This window comes from Physeter macrocephalus, chromosome 10 (assembly GCF_002837175.3).
Source record: "Physeter macrocephalus isolate SW-GA chromosome 10, ASM283717v5, whole genome shotgun sequence".
Classification (NCBI taxonomy): Eukaryota; Metazoa; Chordata; class Mammalia; order Artiodactyla; family Physeteridae; genus Physeter; species Physeter macrocephalus.
Window position 1 is genome coordinate 42,589,189 of NC_041223.1, and position 19,822 is coordinate 42,609,010.

The 19,822-nt window shown below is 42.7% G+C and overlaps 1 protein-coding gene across 2 annotated transcripts in view; it reads left to right on the forward strand.

The window, feature by feature from the left end:
* Window positions 1-876: 876 nt before the first annotated feature.
* MAN1A1 (mannosidase alpha class 1A member 1) overlaps window positions 877-19,822 on the forward strand; it is a 173,545-nt gene continuing 154,599 nt past the window's right edge. The window contains exons 1-2 of one of the 2 annotated variants that reach the window (XM_007113831.3): window positions 877-1,133; window positions 1,343-2,191. In XM_007113831.3, coding sequence (XP_007113893.1) covers window positions 1,583-2,191 — 609 coding nt within the window. In that variant the 5' untranslated portion in view covers window positions 877-1,133; window positions 1,343-1,582. Of the gene's footprint in view, window positions 1,134-1,289; window positions 2,192-19,822 lie in introns of those variants that run through there. The other variant, XM_055087528.1, reaches the window with a different exon arrangement.

Genomic DNA, 19,822 nt, shown 5'->3' on the forward strand with positions numbered 1-19,822 from the left:
AACAGTGTTGAAACTTATTACTTGAAGCTATGGCAGCACAAAACTGTCTTCTTCAAATGTAAAATATGACCAACTTGCATGAGATAAATTAATTTTGAAAGTGGGAGTGGGTGGGGTAGCTACACAACTTTTTTTTTTTTTTAAAGGGGGTTGAGGATGAACACGAAGACTCCTAAGCAACCACAAAACCATTAAGTCTACAGATGTAAAGGGATGTTCGACCGGACAGCCCAAAAGCTGAGCTCAAAAGCTCTCCAAATCACAGCTCCTCACCGAGGGACTTTTGGGTTAACGGCTACCGAGCACTGGGGGAATCCCTGCCTTGGGTAAAAGGAGGATTACTGGAGAAAAGAGGCGCGTCATAACAATCTGGCAATTCTCTTCAAGACCCTGTCCTTCTTGGCCCTCCTCCGGGCGGGCCCCGCACGGCCAGGAGCAGGTCCGAGGGGACGGCGGGGAGGTCCCGCATCAGCTCAGGGGCCACCCCCAGCAACTCGAGACCAACCGCCCCTGGGACCCGGGCCCGAGGCCGGAGCGGGATAAGCTCCCCAACCCCGGGCCCCGCCCGCCGCCTCCCGCCCTTGGCCTCCCGCCCTTGGCCTCCGCAGCGGGTCTGGCCACCCTCCCCGCCGCCACTCCCACCCGCCTCGCGCCTCCGGGCCCCGCTACCTCCCAGTCCCCGGCCGGGCCCCTGCGAGGCTGAGCTTCCCGTAAACTCCCCTCCCGGAGCTGCCCCCTCCCCGCCTCGGCCCCGCCCCCGCGGGACGCTGAGCCGCGCGTGATTGGCCCGGCCGCGCCATCACTCTCGGGCCGCGTCACCGCCCTTGTTTCCGACCGCCCGGAGACCGGCAGTGGTGTTAGTGCTCGCGGAGCCGCGGCGGAGGGCGTCGTGCTCTCCCGCTCGCTCCTGCTCGCCCGCAGGTCGGCGTGCTAGCCCAGCTGAGCGGCGACCAGCGCTGCGGGGCGGCCGGGCTGCACGCGCACCCGCCACCTGGGAAGCGGAGACACAGCTAGTCCGAGCTTCGGGATGAGGAGCGGGCGAAGTTGACGAGCCCCCCCACCCACGCTGCGCGTCTGCGGCGCAGAGGTGCGCTGCCCTCTCCAGGAGGTGCCCGCGCACGGCTCTGCTCCAGGTGTGCACGGGACAGCCCACCCCCGAGACCCGCAAACTTCACCCCAAGTCCAAAGTGTGGGCTCCGAGGGCGGTGCCGGGAGCCGGACTCCGGACTCCGTGCAGGGGGAGCTGTCCTGGCGGCTCTCGCGGCCGTCGGAGGGCGGAGACCGGTGGAAACTTTATCACCATCATCGTAGTTACTCCGTTTTACTGTTGTTCTCCCCGCAGGGGCTGCAGCGAGCGCTCTGTCGCGCCTGTTTGTTTGCCAAAGGAGCCACCCCGGGGAGAAGACTCGGAGGGGAGTTGTCTCCCCAAGGGATACCTGCAGCCCAGGCGGGGGGTTTGGGCGGCCTGGATGCGCAGAACCCAGCCCCGCAGCCGCTGACGCCGGGCGGCGGCGAAGTTTGGCTGCTGAGCGGCGCGGCGCAAGGCCACTGGACAGCGGGCAGCCAGGCGGCAGCGGGAGCGATGCCGGTGGGGGGCCTGTTGCCGCTCTTCAGTAGTCCCGCGGGCAGCGGCCTGGGCGGCGGCCTGGGTACGGGGCTCGGCGGCGGCAGGAAGGGGTCCGGCCCCGCCGCCTTCCGCCTGACGGAGAAGTTCGTGCTGCTGTTGGTGTTCAGCGCCTTCATCACGCTCTGCTTCGGGGCGATCTTCTTCCTGCCCGACTCTTCCAAGCTGCTCAGCGGGGTCCTATTCCACTCCAGCCCCGCCCTGCAGCCGCCCGCAGACCGCAAGCCCGGGCCCGGGGCGCGCGCCGAGGACGCGGCAGATGGGCGAGCCCGGCGCGGCGAGGAGGGCGCGCCCGGGGACCCCGCGGCCGCCCTGGAGGACAACTTGGCCAGGATCCGTGAAAACCACGAGCGGGCTCTGAGGGAAGCCAAGGAGACCCTGCAGAAGCTGCCCGAGGAGATCCAAAGAGACATCCTGATGGAGAAGGAGAAGGTGGCCCAGGACCAGCTGAGTAACAGGGTGGGGTTCAAGATGCTGCCCCCAGTGGACTTAGCACCCCTCGTTGGGGCGATTGACCGGGAGCCGGCCGACGCCGCCATCCGCGAGAAAAGGGAGAAGATCAAAGAGGTGAGTGCACCCGGCTAGAAATCCCTGCGGACCCGCTGTGTTTTTCTGGGAGAAACGACAAACCTTTGAAACTCTTTAAGACTGTAACATTACAGTGTAGGGGGACATGACGGTAACATTACAGTGTGGGGAGACATGGTTTTCCACTTACACCAGGTGCAGTGTCAAAGGCTCTTTCGTTTCCATTTCAGTGTCAAAGTAGATGGGGCCAATTATGATCTGAGGTTGAATCCCGTTGTTCTAAACTTGCATGCTCCGGTGAGCATAAGCCACACGAGGTAGGTATTAAATACATGGGCAGGTGCTGTGCAAAACTCCTCTTTCACTGCCTGATCCATGGTTAATCGTCCCTGAGAGCAGTGACAGTGAAGGTTCCAAACAGCCCTCTAATGAGGCTTGGACGTGGCTTTGAAATGAAGCTTGCATGTAAACGCAAAGCGTCAATCATGCATGATAGAAATGTTCTAACAGCAAGCCAGCACACCCCGCGTTGGGTTATGTGGCCCCATTCTGCCAGGTGGTATCCTGTGTGTACTTACAGACTATAAAGGTGAAACTCGAGAACTTCCTATCATGGGGGCACACTGTTGTTTACTTTTCAAAAAATGAAAAATGTAAAAAGCCAGCCTACCGCCTCGGGTGTAGTCAGAAAAAGAGTATTCCATGTGATGCAACAGGTTTTCCTCCACAGCAGCACAATGATGACAAACTTAATGTAGGACAAACATGGACTTTGATAAGCCTTTCATAATTTCTTTCCTGTGTTTTTTAGTTAGAACTTGTAACATGTGGTTAGTTCATGCCTAGGTTAAAGCTGAAGAGGACCTTACAAATCATTTCGGACTGTCATTTTAAAGATGAAAGTTGAAGGGCCCAGAGCCCCAGAACCAGTTAGTGATTGAGTCAGGACTTGAAGCCCGGACTTCCTCTTGTCACCAGGCTCTCTGTGGACATGCCTCCTTTACAGCTACTCTCCTCTGTGAAACTATGCCAGCCTGGTTTTTTACACAATCCAAGAGCTGCAGGAACCGTATTAAAAGCATTTCATCTCCAATCTTGATTCCAATTTCTAAAATACATTATGAATGGAAGTAATATATTTGTCATTTTTTAAGGTTCACAGAGTCTCTGTGAAAATAAATTTTGTGTTTTGACATTGGGCAGGTAATCAGGAAAGGAAGCTTCCTGATCCCCCCAATTTTCAGAGAGTGAAAAGAATTTTGAGGTTATGAAGAGGTACTTAGCTTAAGTGGCTCCAGAATGGAGGCAGCTTGCTTGTTGTAGGATTTCTGATTTTAGTATAAAGACCAGATGAATTTGGTTAAGCTGTAATTGAGCAAGTTAAAGTGGATTTGGGTGCCTTTCAGTTTACCCTAGGCAGAATGCCTTGATTCATCCCTCCTGTGCAAGTAGCTTCCTTCCACAGCCCATCAGCCTTTCTGCTTTGAGACCCTTCCTCAGGCATAGAACCCTCCTAGACTTGGGGGCGGGGGTTGGATTTTACTCCCTGTGACAACTTCTGTCTAGCAGTTTCCCTCCTCCATGAAATCCTGTCAGTGCTGCAAAACCAGGAAGGTGGAAAAAAGGCTCTGCTTTTACCAACCATCTCCCTCTCCTCTTCATCTCTCAGGCTCCTTGAAAATAGCCAACCAAAACCCATAGATACTTTAGCCCCAAATTTGTATCTGCTTATGTTTCTCTTAAGTTTGAAGCAATGTAATTCACACGTTTCATGCCTCTAAATTTCTATGCGCTGCCAGTTAGTGCAGATCACAGTTGTCCCAGGAAATTATTTTAAATACTAAAGAGGCATGGATGTGAAAAAGCTATCGGTACTGACCAGTAGTGATTAAAAGTACATTTAGAGCAGAAGCACTAAGACAGCAGCAGTCAATTCAGGACAGCATATTAACAGTATGCATATGTGTCCTTATTAGATCCGTGTTATCTATGTCTCTAGATCAGGTCTTAATTAACCACGTAAAGGAAATTTATGTAGTCTTCTATGTCCATGTGGTGCTAACATCTTCGCACCTAGATGTTTTGAAACTGCCCAGTCTTGCATAAAGTGGTTGAACTAAATGGGTTCTTTAAAATTTCATGCTGCCGCGAGAACCCGGGGGGCGGGGAAGCCAGCATAATTAGCTTCAGTATTTAGTCAAAGGCTAACGGGAAGAAATGGATTATGGATTTTCATCAGATTAGTTCAGGCAGATGTGTTCCTTTGTAAACCAAAAAAAAAAAAAGTTACTCATGCTATTCTAAAAGTACACTGTAAATGTTCAGTTTTAGAGAGGAAAGAGTGGTTGCCTGCTGTGAATACGGCTCTGGACTTTACACATTTAGATGCAGTTCAGGTACCACCATGTATGCCTTGTCATGGACCAACGGATCTTTGCCTTGATCTTGATTTTTATTGTTCCTGTATTTTCTAGTTCTCTTCATATACTTAGATTCTCTATCACACCTGAAAGTAATAACAGTTTTATGGGTAAAATTTAGAAGGTATAAGCAAGTCTAACATGTTGGGAGCTTGAACTATAATATCTGAGCCAAACTTTCATTTTGTATATTTGGTTTAAAGACAGCCAATGCTATTTTTATATTGCCAACACAGCTGTGTTACTGGTACCGTGGTAAATTTTTAAAAAATCTGTGCTAAGGGGAAACACTTTCTCATTTCAAATAGGATATTTATTGCCCAGCACCCTTCACAAAAAGGTGCTACGTGCTTCCCAGTACTGATCTCTGATGGATGGTAAACATTTGATGTAAAACTTAAAGCCGAAATTAAGACAGCCCCCCACCCCATGAAAACTTTGTAGATAAATTAACTCTGGGATTTCCCTGAAGTTTACAGTACACACATAGTGCACATTCTCACAAGATTGATCTTTTAAAAATTGTGCTCAAGTGGTCCTTAACTTTAAAAAGCACTGGTAGACGAAGCACAGAAGTTAAAGAGCACCTTGGAAATTTTAGAAAAGTAGTCCATTTTTCCTTCTACCCCAACTCTTAAAATCAGGAAGCGTTTGCGGGGAGTCACTACAAAGAGCTTGCACTGTCCTTTAGGATTAGAGCCCTAATTATCAAATTATCAAGTGGGATTCCTCCCTTCTCAGACTGGAACTCCTACCAGTTTAAATGGGGTGGGAGTGGGGAGGCTGACAGCCAGCTTTGGGCCTGTCAGGTAAGGCTTTCGGACCAGTTAGCTGTAGGGTCACAGTTGTCTTCTCTGGGTTTCTCCAAACAGGCTTTAGTTTAGTTTTGTTTTGTTTGTTTTGTTTTTGCGGTACGTGGGCCTCACACCGTTGCGGCCTGTCCCATTGCGGAGCACAGGCTCCGGACGCGCAGGCTCAGCGGCCATGGCTCACGGGCCCAGCCGCTCCGCGGCATGTGGGATCTTCCCGGACCAGGGCACAAACCCGTGTCCCCTGCATCGGCAGGTGAACTCTCAACCACTGCGCCACCAGGGAAGCCCTCAGGCTTTAGTTTTTAATTCCAGAACTGTTTATGTAATAAAAAGTTGAAAGAAAATTTTCATATTGATGGCTAATGGTGAATATATATTTTTATGCCTTACACTAGCCTTAGGTTGTTCTTGAGTCTATAATTTATGTTAACTGCTGACGATTAACCCTTTTATTAAAGGTCAGACATAGGAATAATCTACCTTGACCTATTAAAACAAAACAGTTTTAATTTGAAACTTAACTTATTTGTGTGGGTAGTAGTGTGGAAAATAATATTTGCAAAATAATAAAGACCACAGTTTGAAGACCTGACTCTGAAGGAGCTTAGATGTCCTTGGGTTACCTTGCCTGTTCTGCTCACCCTGTTCTGAAACACACTGGACATTGAACATGGGCAAATGCAAGATTTCCCCACTCTTTGGACCTCTCCCAGAGCAGGTAGGTCATGGAGTGTTTGTAAAAGGCTTCTCTCTTTAACAAGTAAATAAATAAATTAAGGTTTCAACAATGTATGAATTAGAGTAGATGCTGACTGTTGAACATTAATATACAAAAGCAGGAGAAGATTGTTAATAGATAATCAGTTATGCTCAACTTAATTTTCTGTAAGCTATTTTTTATTTTTTTTTTGCGGTACGCGGGCCTCTCACTGTTGTGGCCTCTCCCGTTGCGGAGCACAGGCTCCGGATGCACAAGCTCAGAGGCCATGGCTCACGGGACCAGCCGCTCTGCGGCATGTGGGATCTTCCCGGACCGGGGCACGAACCCACGTCCCCTGCATCGGCAGGCGGACTCTCAACCACTGCGCCACCAGGGAAGCCCTGTAAGCTATTGATAATTTGTCTGGGAGGAGTATTCTGTCTTCCTCATGTTGGGTAACTCAACATTCTTAACATTCATATAAAGGAACTCTATATAGGACCTAGAACCTAGTTTAGGCTATGGAAAAGAGGTTAAAAAAATGCATTTTTGAGTAAATGCATCTGCATCTCTTAGGTGAGCTAATGATCTAAACCACTTTGAGAAATTTATGCTAATATTTCACATGTGTAAAAAGTGTCTGGATGAGATCTGAATTTGTTGGACTTCAGCAGCTTAGTTAACTTATTTATATTAAATTATTTAATAAGCTATGGTAATACAGATTCTTTATTAGAGAGCGTTTAAAGCATGTGTCTCAAGGTCAGAGGGGAGGAAACCCAACAGATCAGTGTGAGGGCTAAATATACATGGGTAGATCAGCACTGCACTGGACCCTGCTTATACCTCATAACCCAGTAGAGAACCTGTGGCCTTTTAAGTTCTTTATAACCTACAAAACCACAAAAATGTATGTGTTTGTCAAAGGTGAGTTTTAGTTCGTCAAAATAGGAGCAGCCTCCCTGTGGGCTCCAGGGATACTATGACATGCCTTTTCCCTAAGTAGGCAGAAATGATACAGGAGAAGCCAGTGTTTGGTAGTTTAAGGAAGAGATTCTTTGGGGAAACTATGTCTTGACTTTTCCCTCAGTGTTCTTTGTCTAGTACCTTGTTTAGTGTTAAATAATTGAACAACCTCTAGTCCCCCACCCTTTACTACTAAATATGTTTCAAGGTCCTTTACACAAAGTCTGCAAAATTTTTTTTCTGTCACCAAAAATATGCCATAAAAATTATAACTCTGATTTTTAAAAGTAAACATATGCTCTAAGCCATAAAATATTGTATCTGAATGAGACTTTAGAGATAGCTACAATAGAGGCAACTGAGACACAAAGATTGTTCTGGAAATCACTTTGCTAGTTAGTGGTAGAGTTGAGAATAGAAGCCCAATCCTGGATGAATGTTGCCCATTATCCTGACATGGCTTGTCTCCTAAGTAAAATGCCAGAGAGGTGTATAAATTGACTGCCTATATTCATTATTTGCAGACACTAATGTCAAGTGAGTACAAAACATGTACAATCCTGCAGTATTATAACTTTGACCTTGTATTAGGTAAGTTACATTAACTATAGTAATTAAAAAATAAAAAACTTACTATAGGCATAATTCAGAAGGCCTCTTCTTTTTAAAGCCACCCAGGGAAAATTTGATGACATCTTTTTCTCCTTATAAAGATATCTGCAGGAAACAGAGGCATTAGTAATCATTCAATTGGTCATTCTTTACAAAGAGAGATGGGGGAGAAATAGGGAGAAAAAAGGAAAAGGTGTGGGCTAACGTCGAGGAGCTCTTTTAAACTATAAATGTACATGCTTTTTGGACATTGCTCAATGCATAACAGGAGAATGGAAAGCTAATCTGAAGGAGTATGTGTTTTTAAAAGTAGACATATTTAATGATATCACTTATCTGTGGAATCCATGAAATATGACAAACTAGCGAATATAACAAAAATGAAGCAGACTCACAGATATAGAGAGCAAACTAGTGGTTACCAGTGGGGGGAGGGAAAGCGGAGGGGGGCAATATAGGGATAGGGGAATAAGAGGTACAAACTATTAGGTATAAAATAAGCTGCAAGGGGATATTGTATAACGTGGGAATATAGCCAGTATTTTATAATAATAAATAGAGTATAACCTTTAATCACTGTACTATACATCTGTAACTTATATAATATTGTACAGCAACTACACTTACATTTAAAAAAAAAAGCAGTCATACATTTAAAAATCACACCAATCTGTGGTCTCTTCATTATAGGAGCACATAGTTCTCTTCACCCACGTAGGTCCTGGAGATTCTCTGGATGCTTTTACCTGCCCCTGCTCCATTCATTTGTAACAACATGGTGTGGTGAGAAGGGCTAGTTTTGGTAGTCAGTTGACTTGGGTCTGAATCTGGCCTCTTCCATTTACTAGCTTTGTGACCTTAAGCAAATTGCTTAATCTGTCAGAGCTTCAGTTTTGTCATTTGTAAAATGGAGGTAATAAAAGTACCCACTTTGTTGGATTGGAAAGTTTAAATGTGATCATCCACACAAAGCACTTAGAATGGTATCAGGTATGCAGGGAGTGTATAATAAATGTTGCTTGTTTTTATTACTGTTATTAATCACTACCTAAAGCCATCAAGCCGAGATTACATTGTTTCAGATACTGTTTAATACATCAGGGAAGTGGGTAATAATGTTTCAAAAAGTTATCAAAAACAGTTTAAATTAGGTTTGCTTAAAGGGATACGTTTCCAGTTCAGGATGATCATTCCAGACAGCTATGATTTTACTGTGCTACTGTCAACTCTGATTTTCTCACATTCCTGCCAAATTCCAAAAAACTTTTGCTATCCTTAAAATTACATACTTTTCCAGCTTCTGTACTTCAAAATATGTGTTAAAGAATTAGTCTCTTTCTCACAGTCAGATGTGCTTGTTCCTGAAGTACCATCTTCTCAGAATGATCACAGTTCTTGAGTTACCTCCTTAAGCATTGAAATTGTTCCCCAAAATAGAGAAAAAGAGGGATTAAGTAAAATGCATTTTAACCTGTTTTGTCTTTGGAGGAATGTTTTTAAGAAGTGAGAAGAAAATTATTTTAGATTTGGCAAAAATTTATGTAATTGTGAACAATTCTATAATCAGAGCTCAGTCTGTCACCTGGTAGTCAAAATTCACATAAATCAGCTGTACTTCGTAACTCACAGATTTTGGCCTTTTTTGAGAGCTTTAAACTTAGATTTATTAAGGTATCAGGCCCAGAAGGACCTCAGAGATGCTTAACCCCGGTACTCATTTTACATATGAGAAACGGGGCCCTGTGAGCTGTGACTTCCTGAGATTCCCCTAGTGCACTAACTACAGAGCTGGAAACTGCCTCTTAGCTCTCAGGCCCCGGCTCTGCCTGTAACCTCTTGTCTCTAATGAGAACATACGCTTTGGAGGCTGGCTGGCCTGGCCCTCCCTCCTCCTCAGCCCTGAGTAGCAGGCCAGCAGCAAGAAGCCCACTGAGACCATCCTAGAAGGAAAGCAGCCCTGGCTAGTTCCTTTGCTCTGCAGAATGCAGCAGCACTGCCCCCTGCCCCACACACTGAGTCCTGATAAAGACTTCTGTGATCATTAGGTACTTGAAAGAAAACCAAATGAGATTAAGACTTAAGAGCATTGAAAAGTCGCAGCCCTCATTCCTGTCATGAATACTCTGGCAGTTGCTTTAGGTATATTAGAGCCCAGCAGAGCTGCAGATAATCCAGAACAGAGATAATGAAATTTAAAAGCCCATGTAGCCTTTGTTATTTAGTTGACTTTCGTAACTAAAATGCTGCCTCACTTCCTTTTTACTGCCAGTCCATTTGTCTCCCTCGCTCTTAAGCTTATCAAAGGCCCAGTCCCTCATTTGCTCCTGTACTCTCTGGTCACTGTTGTTCTACATCCTTTCATACAGTGACACACAGGTCATTTTATATTAACTTTGATTTGTTAATATTATTAACATTTATATTAACTTTTTATTTTTATGTTAAGTATTATATAAATACTTTTTTTTTTTTTTTTTGCGGTACGCGGGCCTCTCACTGCTGTGGCCTCTCCCGTTGCGCAGCACAGGCTCCAGATGCGCAGGCTCAGCGGCCATGGCTCACAGGCCCAGCCGCTCCGCGGCATGTGGGATCTTCCCAGACCAGAGCACGAACCCATGTCCCCTGCATCAGCAGACAGATTCTCAACCACTGCGCCACCAGGGAAGCCCTATCAATACTTTTTAATGTATTTACATATGTGGGTCTCCCATTAGATTGTCCTGTCTCCAGTGCCTAGTGTGAGAGTGCTTAGCATGAGAGAAGGACTGGAAGTGAGGGGATAAAAACCTGGTGAAGGGTGCCAAGCTCTGCAGGGGTGGCTTAATAATACAGCGCACTATGCACTAAAACAATCTTTGTTGCAACACTTGCCTAGGCCAGGAGTTTATGAGAAAAGGTGCAGTAATAATGATGTTCATGGGCCTGTGAATGATTGTGGTTGAGACATGAACTTGGGCCATCCAAAGACCATGAGCTATTGCTGGAATCTTCATATCTGCCAAATCCTTTTTCATGGAAAGATCTTTTTTTGGGGCCCAGCTGTGTGGCTTGAGGGATCTTAGTTCCCCGACCAGGGATCAAACCCGCCCCCCCTGCGGTGGAAGCTTGGAGTCTTAACCACTGGACCTCCAGGGAGGTCCTGGAAAGGTCTTTTCAAAGTCCTATGAAGAGCACTTGGTTCTTCTAAGGGACAAGAGGGTCCAGAGATAGGAGTCCAGGGCTCATGGTCCACGCTGGGGGTGGCCACGTCCAGCTTCCCTGAGCTGATGTTTGAGCCATGATTGACTCTAGTTCCTCTTTCACAAGAATACGTGCTGCAACTACTAAAAGGTTGTGTTTCCTCACTGTATGTCTGTCTGTTGGGGTGCAAAACAAAAGGACAGACCTGTGGAATGATGAAGGCAGCACGGGGTGTGTACCTAGTCTCAAAATCTCATTCCCAGCTGCCTGAAATTTCACCATCAGTGCCTCCCTTTTGTTGGTGTATTACTTCTTAAAGGCTGCTATTAAAACAATATCACTAAAGTTGCCCAGCAGAAATTATTATACTTTGAGATTTATCTTAACAAGGGCGAGAATGGGTTTGTAAAAGAAGCAAGTATCTTTCACTGTCATTTCATTATAAAGTAACACTTGCTTAGGAAAGAACATGTTGAAAGTACACAGGAGTAGAAAAAGGAAAAAAAAAAATCCTTCACAGTTCAATCACTCAGTCACAAGCAGTGTCAACACCTCCTGCCCCAACATATGGGTTATATTTTCCCCCAGTTATAACCACACTATGTATACATGTTTTTTTTCATTTTCTTTTAGTGTAATTTTATGATAGCATAGTATATGAAATAGAAGCATCATAGTTTATTTAACCATCCCCTTGGACCTGAACATTTAGATTTTTTCCAGTTTTTTGTTTTTATTTTAAAATGCTGAGATAAACACCTTTGTCCATTAAGATTCCAGCTCATTTTTCATTGCCGCCCCCAACCCCATGAGTAGGATTTCCCCTTAAATTCCTAGTAGAGGAAATGAATAAGTCAAAGGATCATAGTACATTTTGAGGGATGACTTTCCAAAAACAATGTATACTTCCACCTGTAATGTAATGAACCTAGTCTTGACTCTGTAAATTTCATGGGTGATGAAACAGTATCTTGTATATTTAATTTTCCTTTCTTTAAGCAGCATTTTCTCCTGAGTTGGGTGACAAGTTGGATTTCCTCACTGTGAGTTGTATAGAACAAGGAGGCTTTTAAAGAAGCAGGATTGGGATGCAGGCAGAGCTTGGAGACTAAGAAGTGGGGTGTCAGAGAAGATGGATCTATCAGGCACATGGCTCCTGAAGGGGGCAAAGTTCTGAAAGGCAGTAGACAGCGTTGTCTACAAAAAACAGCAGCAAAATTTGCCTCTTCCCTGGGCTGGACCCCTAGGATTGTAAGTGCCCTTTATTGATAGGAGTACCTACCAAGCATGTTGGAACAGCCTGCTTTCCCTCAGCCAAGACGCAGCCCACCAGCTTCCATCAGCTCATCTTCATTGTTATCATTGGGTTTTTGCATCACATATTTGAGGAAGATGCTGGCCTCTCTGAAGATCTGGGAAAGGAGGGATGGAATCTTCTTTTTTAAAATTCATCAGGATGGCTTCCTAATAGTTTAAGATCATAGTTGAAGCTCAGAAATGGTCCAAATAGAATTTCAGAAGTGGTTTGGGTTTTGTTTTTTTTTTTCCAGTGGTGCCAGAAAATGGCAAGTCTGACAAAGCTGAATTCTTAAAGGAGAAAAATTAACCTAAATGAAATTGTCAGTAGGATTTCAAAGCAATATACATGTTTACGTTTGAAGGGGCAGGCTGATCTTTTGTGTATTAGAGGCCTTTGGTGTCTTAAATAGGATAAATGTGCATTTTGTCTAAGGTATTTTATTTTAGAATAAAAGCAAAGCATGATTTATTTATGAAGTTTAGGCTTTTTTTTTTTTTTTTTTTTTGGCTAACTCCAAATAAATGTGTTTTTAGTCATGCTTTTTTAAGGTAGTGAGGAGCTGCACATTTCAAAATGTATTTATATTCTGACCTTGGTTAGTTCATAAAAGTCTGCCAAATGCCAGAACTGTTTAAATTTGGCTTTGAGACTGCGTTAACATGGTGAATAATGATTGACATAAATGTACTATATTATTTTTATAAATTGTGGTTTGAGATGGTAGTCATTTTAGAATATTTAGGATGCTGTTCTCTGAGACATGTTATTTTTGTAGTCAACTAGCAGTGTTGATTGTCAAAATGTATCTAGTCAACTACAAGTTTTCATCTCCTGATTAGAAGTGCCTCAACGTCCATGTTGTGATTTCAGGAGTTAGCCTGAGTCAGTTTTATAAGGCATTCTTGGTAAATGTAAAAGGAACTTTATGTAGTTAAAAAACGTGTTTTATGATTGGCATGTGTTTAATACATTGTATACGTTCACTCATATTAAGCATTGTGGTTAGTCTTCATTATTTAATCCTCCTAGGGCTTGCTTAACTTAGAATGTGTGATGAAGAACTTAGCTTAAAAAAAAAAAAAGCAGGTGGGGTGGGCAGCTAATTGGAGGAGCATAAAAATGAAGATGATTTATTAACTACTGTTGAAAGCTGCTTTAGCAGTTACGGTGAATAAAAATTATGATTTATTAAGTGTTCTGTCAGTAATAAGATAAAGCCACAGCAGAGGTTAGAAGTACTTCTGTTTTCACTTACTCTGAGAGTACAGCATCTCTGTGATGTTGGTTCTTCACAGTCGTGAATCTGTTACAGGACTGTCACGTTAAGAGCAGGAGAAAGAGCTTCCCCTGTATTCGTCCACCGGAGCCGTAGCCCTGGGCCTCACTCATAATAGCACCCAGTAAATATTAGTTAAATGAATACACCTTTTAAAACAAGCGTACCAGGAGGAATTACTTAGGTTAAGTGTGACACCCTCCCCCCTTTAAATAATCACATATTCCAAAAGTGGTGTCCACTCATCTTTGGAACCCCTGCTACCTGTCCTCATGGGCTGCAGGCCATTGTCTTGGAGGGGAGACCTGATTTTTTTTTTTATAACAGTCAAAAGTCATTCAGAACCAGATCTAGTGAATAAAGAGATTCATCAATGTAGGAAACACCTTTTCTAGTTTTAAAGTCGTTTTTAGAATGATTTATAAAGTGAAACGCTGTATTCATTTTCTTACATGACTTGTAAACTGGCTGTGAAGGTGGTTCATAAAAAAAATCTTTTGAGCAGATGTAACATCACTGAAATAAATGTGGGTACTTGTGAGATTCTTTTGAAGGTCGACACTTACTTGAATATAAAAAGTTCTGTTTTGCTTAAAAGTTAGTCTGCTTTATATTTACACTCAGCATTTTGTTTTTCAGTTCTGTGATTTTTAAATTAGGTAGAGTCCTCATTCATTTCTGTTCATTATTATCTAGAGCTGTGGACTACATTTAATAAGAGTTGTCATTTTTCTTTCATTTCAGTTTTGTACATGGTACACCCTAATTAAAGTTAGTGTGGGTTGTTTGTTTGTTTTTCCTATCCGAGCAAACATTTTTGGGAGACCATGGTGTTTTTATAAATAGTGCTTACAATACCACATTGAAATGAAAAGTCATAGGTTAGGTGTTATTTCCACTAGAGAAATTAGAATTTAATAAAAATTTTCTCTGTAAGAAGGTGTAATATTTTGAGAAAGAACCTTAGTCTTCTGTTTCCCAGTTTAATATTATATCTCTTGCAAAGTGTTGTCTCATAAATAATTACATGGTAGAGGCTCTGTGAATTTCATGAATTTGCACATGGTGGTACCTTTTCCAGTTCATTCTGCAGATCACTATTAGATTAATCTTTCAAAAATATCACTTCTCTCATGTTGCCCAACTCAGGTTTTAGTGGGCCTCATTTCCTATGGAGCACTGATTCAAACTTTAGCCAGCTTAAGAGTCACCTGGAGAGCACATTAGCACACAGATTGCAAGTTGCTGCTTCCAGAGTTTCTAATTCAGTAGGTCTGGGTGGGCCCCAGAATTTGCATTTTTAACATATTCCTGTGGGTGATGCTGATACCACTGGTACAGTGACTGAAGTTTAAGAAACATTGTTCTAGAATGAAGTCCCAACTCCTTAGGCTGGCATTCATTGTCTTCTACAAATCTGCCTCAGTTTGCTGGAGTCACATCCCTTAAATTAGGAAGGACTCTGTGCTTCAGCTAAACTTGCATAGGTACTATCTCCAAAAGACACCTTATTTTATTCTTCACAAATGGAGTGTCTTCTCATTTGCTCAAAAATCTATGCCTCCTTGAAGCCCTCTCTCACATTCCCAACCTTTACTGATCTCTCCTATCTCCGAAGTCATGTGGCATTGATTGTTTCTGTCTTTGGCCTGTTTGTTGCTAAGTTCATGGGCATGGTTATCTTCCATCTAGGGTTTAGACCTCCTCAGTGTGGAGACACCTTTTTCTACTCCATAGGTTCATGGTCCAGAATTTAACAGTGGAGGGCAGTTTGTCTTAAATACAACCAAAATGAGAAACAATTTAAGTATGTCACCAAAATTCTTTACAACCTACTCAGACGGTGAGACAAGATGGCAGAGTAGAAACCCTTCTGACTCTCCCTTTCCATCTGTGAAATGGGGCTAGTAATTCCTTTTTGCAGAGTTCTTCTAAGAATTAAAGTAGAAAATGTATGTGAATCTCTCTGCATCATTGCTGGTATCTAGCATTATTCAATAAATAGTATTTATTAGCAACTAGGGATTGATTGGAGTAATAGGTTAAGAAAAGGGATTGTTGGTAAGAACTGGTTTTGAGAAGTCACTTCCAGGAAAGAAATGGAAGTTTGGGCTGCAGTATTGCCGTGTTAACCAGTAGTTTTATTTTCTGCTGTTACCTCCCTGCTTAGTTGTTGCCAAAATTGCTGCTTCCTGTGGCAGGAAAGAAAGCATTCTTTTGCCTCTTCAGTTGTTATCTCACAGAAGTGATGGTCGTCCTTAGGAAAACCAGGGAGAGGGTGTCCATTCATCAGTGGCCAGTTACCTCTGGCTTCCTGGCCTGGTATCACACAAACACTCAGATATGGGAGGAGGAAAAAAGTCAGAGGAGAAGAATGAAATCTAAAATACCTTAAGGGCATGGAAAGAAATGTTTTGTGAGCCGAAAAAGCTGAATATGTTTCATTCAGAGATAGCTACGGGTATAAATTTAGCTCAATAATTAGGCATATGGTGCTTTCATTTAGGAAGTATCTATACCCTTTGTGATAAGATCTGTTGATTATTAGAGCTGCTGCAGCTTTAACTACATTGGCAGCAGAGATTCCTAGTGCATTTAAAACAAGAATTGAAGAGTGAAATGGAAAATGGAATTAATAATTTGTTCTTGGTTGGTTTTAATCTGTTCTTTATTAACTTTGTAGTTTATGCCCAGAGGATTAGATTTGGAAACAGAACACCAACTAATGTTCTTAAAGTTTACTTTCTTTTATTGGAACATTATATTAAAGACTTTCTGAAGAATATTTTGACTGAATTTAGTCTTAACATAAGAGGTGATATGTAAGTTCTTACGATTCAACCTAAAACAACAGAAAACTTTTGAGCTATGATTTTTTTTTTTTTTTTTTTTTTTTTTTTTTTTTTTTTTTCCTCTCACTGCTGTGGCCTCTCCCGTTGAGGAGCACAGGCTCCGGACGCGCAGGCCCAGCGGCCATGGCTCACGGGCCCAGCCACTCCGCGGCCTGTGGGATCTTCCCGGACCGGGGCACGAACCTGTGTCCCCTGCATCAGCAGGCGGACTCTCAACCACTGCACCACCAGGGAAGCCCTATGATATTTTTAAGTTTTAAGTTTTTTCATCTTAGGTTTCAAAGTAGAATTTGTTTAATAAAAAGCAATTAAGAAGTAAAGGTATTCTTGTTGGCCATGAGTATGTTTCATTTAGTCTCCTTTTTTTCTAGCTTTTTTTTTTTTCTTTAATGCCACAGCCCCCCAGCCCCATCTACTTTTTCCAATCTTAGAATTTAAATCTGTTTGCCACTGGTAGAAAGGAAAATAGGAAAAGTTAAAATCAAAGGGTATTTGTACTGCCATGCCTTGTCAAATGCTTCTAAAATCGAAAACAGACAGACAGTTGTAATTATATAAATAGGAAAGAGTCCTATTCCAAGATATAGCATGATGTGACAAGCTGAAATACAGAGGTTAAAAAACAGTTGCCCTTAGTGGAGTGGGGAAGAGAGACACTGTTCACCTATTCCTTTCTTAATGCTTCATTAATATAGTTTCATTAGAATATGCCTGTAAATCTGTGTTTCAGTGTATGTGTTTCTGTGGTTGTAGTTCTCCATCCACCTGTGATCTGGAGAATTACACTCTAGGTTTTCGTAAGGTAGAGGTACTAGAATTTGGGCATTTAGAAGGGACTTCTTTGGGGACTAGGAAGAAGTTTGATAAACTGTAATACCAAGACTGAGTTAACCAGTTGCAGATTTCTCATCAGGAAAACTACTCTCTGCATGTATGTGTTCTTGATAAGTGAAAATTTTGACCTAAATACTCTACTTTGACTTTGATGTGGTAATAGAGGTTTAGGATTTTATGGCCAAATACACCACATGTAATCAGGTATTAGTTTTAGCTGTCTTAATTTAGCTTAATGTAGCTGTATTTTTCTGTCATGCTTTTTACCCATGCTGTTAATCATCTTCCATCCTTTTCTGTTTTCTCTCAGAGAGAGGTGGTGCTGATGACACAAAAGTAGATAGCAGAGGGTAGCACAAGTGGGATTACGTATATTACATGTCAGATTACTAGTCCCCTTAATAATCCAGAAGTGACTATGCTTATCAGCAAGGACTGAGCAGCACTCTGGCTTCCTGCAACCTTAAGATGTGGAGTCCAGACATTAGCACTGGCACACAGACAGATCACCTTTTCCCTGACTTGCAGGCACTCGCTGCTAGGTTTTAGAATTCCTGAGGGAGAAAGCTGTCCAGTTACATGATTGGTTAGCATATTTCTGGGCCTTTGGCTCTCAATGGAATTGCTTGAAAGCTATCAGGAAGGAATGCCTTTGATTGATTTGAAATCTCAGGCATCACCATAGTGTTGCTAGGATTTTCTAAGACACTGGAGGATTTTTGAAGACAGCACTTTCAAGAGCTGATCTGAAGGTGTTAACCTAAACTGGCAGGGAGGGAAGCTTCTTTGTCTACTTCTAGGTGAGATTACTGCACCTGTACTTCACTCTGGAGTATCCTGTCTTCACAAACCCCAGGGGTACAGAACACATTAGTGATCATAAAAGAGAGTATCTGTATATAATGCACCCTAGTTTTCTGTCCTTATATAACAAGACCCCAAGTTAGCTATTTCTTTTATGAAACTGAATTTTGCCTTAATATTTAAAATAAGATTTTTATTCCTTAATTGACACAAACCTTGGCTGTTAGTTTCCAGGTATGTTTCATTTATGAATAACAACAACAATAATAACAATGCCTGATAATTTCCACTTTCTCTCTAGATTTAAAATTGCGGTAGCAGTCAAGACTAAATATTTAATTAAAAATACACCACCTTGGTTATAGTCTAAAACATGCTCCCTTCTTTCTCCCAGTAGAATGCATGTGTTATTTTTCTTTTTCTGAGAATAGTCTCCTTAAGTGATTTTCTGTGTAGCTTGATCTATATATAATTAAAACAAACAATAACTAGATTTTTACAATCTCATCTTTGTATAGATTGTGTCCCCTTTATCTGCAATTTTAATTCTAGAGTGGTGAAAAGTATGAAAGTAATTACACCATACCATTTGTGGAGTATTTACTTCTAGTTAGGCACAGTGCTAACCACTCTTCATACATAAACTCATTTAATTCTCACAACAACCCTGTGATCTGTATTATTTTCCCAGTTTTACACACAGGAAATTGAGGCCAACAGGGTTCGAGCAAGTTACCCAAGGTTACAGAGCTCCTGGGTCCTCACCTGGGATTTGACATGGGGTCATCTGGCCCTGGCACACATCCTACTCTCACTGCGCTCACCTCAGTGAATGCCCCTCAGCCTCCCCACCGCACCCACCATGCCTTGGGACCCTTGAGGATCTTACCCACCTTGACTAAAGCACTGAGACGCCTGTCACAAAGTCACTCCTTTGCCTGAGAAGTATAGGGAGGAAGCAGGAGCACAAAGCTTGACACTACTTTCATCTCAGCTTGTGGCAAACAACATGCTGAGGGTTTCTTTGGGGGAGTTTTGTTTTTTCACACTTAATTCTGAAAGTGAAACCCATGATCAGTTTGCTTGGAAAAGCTGCTCTTAAGAGTAATATTGAGAGAAGCAAGAAGAACTACAATCCTGCAGCCTGTGGAACAAAAACCACATTCACAGAAAGGTAGACAAGATGAAAAGGCACAGGTCTATGTACCAGATGAAGGAACAAGATAAAACCCCAGAAAAACAACTAAATGAAGTGGAGATAGGCAACCTTCCAGAAAAAGAATTCAGAATAATGATAGTGAAGATGATCCAGGACCTCGGAAAAAGAATGGAGGCAAAGATCGAAAAGATGCAAGAAATGTTTAACAAAGACCTAGAAGAATTAAAGAACAAACAAACAGAGATGAACAATACAATAACTGAAATGAAAACTACCCTAGAAGGAATCAATAGCAGAATAACTGAGGCAGAAGAACGAATAAGTGACCTGGAAGACAGAATGGTGGAATTCACTGCTGCAGAACAGTATAAAGAAAAAAGGATGAAAAGAAATGAAGACAGCCTAAGAGATCTCTGGGACAACATTAAATGCAACATTTGCATTATAGGGGTCCCAGAAGGAGAAGAGAGAGAGAAAGGACCCGAGAAAATATTTGAAGAGATTATAGTCGAAAACTTCCCTAACCTGGGAAAGGAAATAGCCACCCAAGTCCAGGAAGAGCAGGGAGTCCCATTAAGGGTAAACCCAAGGAGAAACATGCCGAGACACATAGTAATCAAACTGGCAAAAATTAAAGACAAAGAAAAATTATTGAAAGCAGCAAGGGAAAAACGACAAATAACATACAAGGGAACTCCCATAAGGTTGACAGCTGATTTCTCAGCAGAAACTCTACAAGCCAGAAGGGGGTGGCA